Genomic DNA, 3,974 nt, shown 5'->3' with positions numbered 1-3,974 from the left:
TCTGCTACATGCTAAAGTTATCTGGGTAATAGAAATGTATTATGGTAAATTCTGAAGATTCTAATTTGATGAAGACTCTAAACATCAAAATAGACTTGTATATTTTATCAGGAAGCCTGGTTATAGAAGAGAAACAAAAGGAGATTTCAGAGTTACATTGCTCTTGCAAATTAACATATCCTAGAATATTCCCATTACTGTATTAAAATTGTGACAAAGAATGTAATGTTCAAACTCAATAGTAAATCCTATAAGTGCCACAAAAACTATGCAACCAGCAGTAAGATTTCTGGTTGCAGATGTCTTCATTTGCCATCTCTACAAATCAATACACACAAAATATAATACAAATGTTGACATTAGGCTGCTCTGCTGAGGATCCGCTGCAGGGCTGTCTTTATGTCCCTGTTCCTCAGGCTGTAGATGAAGGGGTTCAGCATGGGAGTGACAACAGAGTACATCACTGAGGCCACCGCACTCATTCTGGAAGATGTGACAACTGAACTGAGGTACACTCCGAGTCCTGTTCCATAAAATAAGAAAACAACTGACAAGTGAGAACCACAGGTAGAAAAGGCTTTAAACTTTCCACCTGAAGATGAAATTCTCAGAATGGAGGAAACAATTCGAGTATAAGAGAAAATAATCCCTGAGACTGGAATACCACCAAAGATGGCACTGATACAATATATTAATATCGTATTGGTAAAATTGTTAGTACAAGCAAGGTTAACAAGTTGAGAAGGGTCACAGAAGAAATGAGGGATTTGTACATCTGTACAAAAGGTAAGCTGTGATAACATTAAAATGTGCAACTGGGACTCCAAAACACTTAAGAAAAATGACAGAAAAACTAACAAGCCACAGAGGCAGGGGTTCATGATCACTGTGTAGTGCAGGGGGTGACAAATGGCCACAAACCTGTCATAAGCCATCACAGTCAAGAGAATATTGTCCAGAGTTGCAAAGAGATGAAAAAATGACACTTGTGTCAGGCATCCCTCATAGGTGATGGATTTGTTCTGTGTCTGGATGTTGACCAGCATGTTTGGGACTGTGGTGGAGATGAAACCAAAGTCAGCCAAGGACAACTTAAAGAGGAAGAAGTACATGGGTGTGTGGAGGTGGTGGTCAGAGCTGACAGCCAGGATGATGAACAGGTTCCCACAAACAGTGATCAGGTACATGAACAAGAAGAACCCAAAGAGAAAGGGTTGCAATTTTGGATTGTCAGAAAGGCCCAGGAGGAGGAATTTTGAGACACCTGTTAAATTCTGTGGCTCCATATATCTGAAATAGCTTTTGAAAAAACAAAAGAGGGTTGTAAAAAGAAATAAGTTATCAGGCATCCATAACTGAGCCTATATTTCGAATTCAAGAATTTGCAAGTCTACAAATTTGCAAGTTACACGAATAATTTCTTATAGAAAGATCAGCACAAGATTGGTTTCTATGTTGTCAGTTGCTAGGAAGTCATTCTAATTCATGGTGACACTTCCACCTGCACATAAGGTGATTGAAGATGCTGAGACTTGCATCAGGCATACCTTAATCCTCAAACTGATCTCTTAGTTATTTAACACTTTATTACAGAATTCTTTTGCAACAAATTTGCCTACTATAATACATCATTTAATTTCTTGACTGCTGCATCCATGAGTGTTAATTATAGAGTCTAGCAAAATGAAGTCTTACAAATTCAATCCTTTCTCCACTTATCATGATGCTATTTATTGGTCCATTTTTTGTTTTCCTTACACTGAGGTACAATCCATACTGAAGGCTGTGGTGTTATATCATCATCAGTCAATATTTTAAATAAATCCTTTTTTCTTTCTTATGATTGAAGGTTAAAGATATCCCAAATGTCCAACTTTTCTAACATATTTTACCACTCCATAATCATTGATATGAGTCACCACTCCTCCCCTCCCTCATGTCCCAGGTTCTCAAAACACTGCAACATCTAACAGAGCTCATAGCTGTTCGTGCAATGGCTCACACAACTGTGTAAGAGAAAAAAATTCCCAGATATGTAGTTTAGAAGTCAGAGAGCATGTTTACAAATCTATCTCCTTCACAGGTTTTCATCATTCTTTACCTTTCTGACATATATCTTATATGGATATACATGGATGTACAAATCACTGTGTTGTTCTATGATAAACATGAATAAGAGTAATTACAGCACATAAATAGATGTTTCCAGATTTAACATTTGTCAATTTATTTATGGTTGTGAATGTAGTCCCTTTTGTCAATGTGACTATGTATTCACTTGCCTATTAATGTTTATTGTAAACGACGATTAAAGTATGTAAACCTCTTATTCCTATTAAGTATCATCAAGTCCGTTCTGACACATAGCGACCCTAAATGTGGCTTCTGAGGAGTGACTGGTGAGCCAAAACCACTTACCTTTTAGTTCAAACAGATTTTACAGCCCAGTGCAATAACCCACAGTGCCAAGTCATAACCAAACTCAAGGAAAGAATGACTCACTAAGTCTGAAATACTAAGACAATTGGGATGGGACATAGCATGGTTAATTAGCATAGCACAGTTCAGAAAGACAATGTTTTACATTCTAATTTGGTGAGTAGCAATTAGGGTCAGAAAAGTTTTTGAGCAACTATCTTTGCACCACACTTGGTGCAAAACAGATTGATACAACCAAAGAAGCATAGAAATTATCAGTTCAATAGAATAATGTACCCCATGAACCTCAGCTGCCATGTCTCTGAGACTAAAACTGGATGGTGCCTAGCTAACATTGCTGACTGCTATGAAAGGTATCACAATAGAGGGTCATGGATAGAGAAGGAGACAAATATGGCATAATATTCAAACTAGTAACAGTAAACAGATTTATGGCCTGACAGAGACTGGTGGAAGTCTAGAGGCCATGGTTCTTGACCACTCCTGAGGGCTGCAAGTGAATAGACAGCATTTTGTTGCTGCTCTTAGGTGATACTGATTCAATACTGACTCATTGCGATCCTATGTACAACAGAATAAAATACTGCGAAGTCCACCACCAATCGCAAAATTGCTGGTATGCTTGAGCCAATTGCAGCTATCACTTTGCCAATATACCTTGTTATGGAACTTCCTTTTATTTCTTCATACTGCACTGTACCAAGTATATTGTCTTTCTACAGGGACTGGTCATTCCTGATAATAAGTCCCAAATATGAGAGATGAAGTCTGGCCATCCTGGCTTCTAAAAAACATATGGCTGTACTTCTTCAAACACAGATTAATTTGTTCTTTTGTCAGCTCATGATACTTTTAAATTTCTCCTCCAACACCATAACTCACATAATTCAATTCTTGGATCTACACTGTTTGTTTCACACATATATTTGTTGTTGTTGTTGTTGTTATGTGCCGTGGAATGGGTTCCGACTCATAGCGACCCTGCACAGGGTTTCCGAGGCTGTAAATCTTTACCGGAGCAGAAAGCCTCATCTTTCTCCCGCGGTACAGCTGATAGTTTCGAACTGCTGACCTTGCGGTTTGCAGCCAGATTCGTAACCATTATGCTACCCACACACATATATTAGGTTATTGAAAATACCTTGGCTTGTGTATTTTTGTGTACCTTAGTCCTCAAACTGACATCTTTGTTCTTAAACACTTAAGGAGGTCTTATGCAGCAGATTTACTTAATAAAATACATTGATTTATTTCTCATCTGCTGCTTCAATGAGTGTTGATGGTTGACAAGAGAAAACTGGAGCCTTTGGAAGCTTCATTTTTTTCTTCCATTTATCTAGATGTTATTTATTTGTCCAGTGGTAAGGAATTTTTATTTCTTTATATTAAAATGTGGCCCATAAGGAAAGCTGTGGTCTTTAATCTTCATCAGTAAATATTTTAGATTCTCTTTGCTTTCAGCAAGCAAGGATGTAGCCTCTGCATATCACAGATTGTTAATGAGTTTTCCTCCAAGTCTGATACTACGTTCTTCT

The 3,974-nt window shown here is 37.7% G+C and overlaps 1 protein-coding gene across 1 annotated transcript; it reads right to left on the bottom strand.

Moving 5' to 3' along the window:
- Positions 1-359: 359 nt before the first annotated feature.
- On the bottom strand, positions 360-1,286 carry LOC102811368 (olfactory receptor 7E24-like). The gene has a single exon (XM_006877382.1). The coding sequence runs from the start codon at positions 1,284-1,286 to the stop codon at positions 360-362; it is 927 nt and encodes a 308-aa protein (XP_006877444.1).
- Positions 1,287-3,974: the final 2,688 nt, after the last annotated feature.

Source organism: Chrysochloris asiatica, unplaced genomic scaffold (genome assembly GCF_000296735.1).
Source record: "Chrysochloris asiatica unplaced genomic scaffold, ChrAsi1.0 scaffold00491, whole genome shotgun sequence".
Lineage (NCBI taxonomy): Eukaryota > Metazoa > Chordata > Mammalia > Afrosoricida > Chrysochloridae > Chrysochloris > Chrysochloris asiatica.
The sequence above is the reverse complement of the archived record's forward strand: the minus strand, read 5'-3'. Positions and strand labels throughout refer to the sequence as shown.

Excerpts from the sequence above, each read along its gene's own strand:
- LOC102811368 (XM_006877382.1), bottom strand. The coding sequence starts at position 1,286 with ATGGAGCCACAGAATTTAACAGGTGTCTCAAAATTCCTCCTCCTGGGC.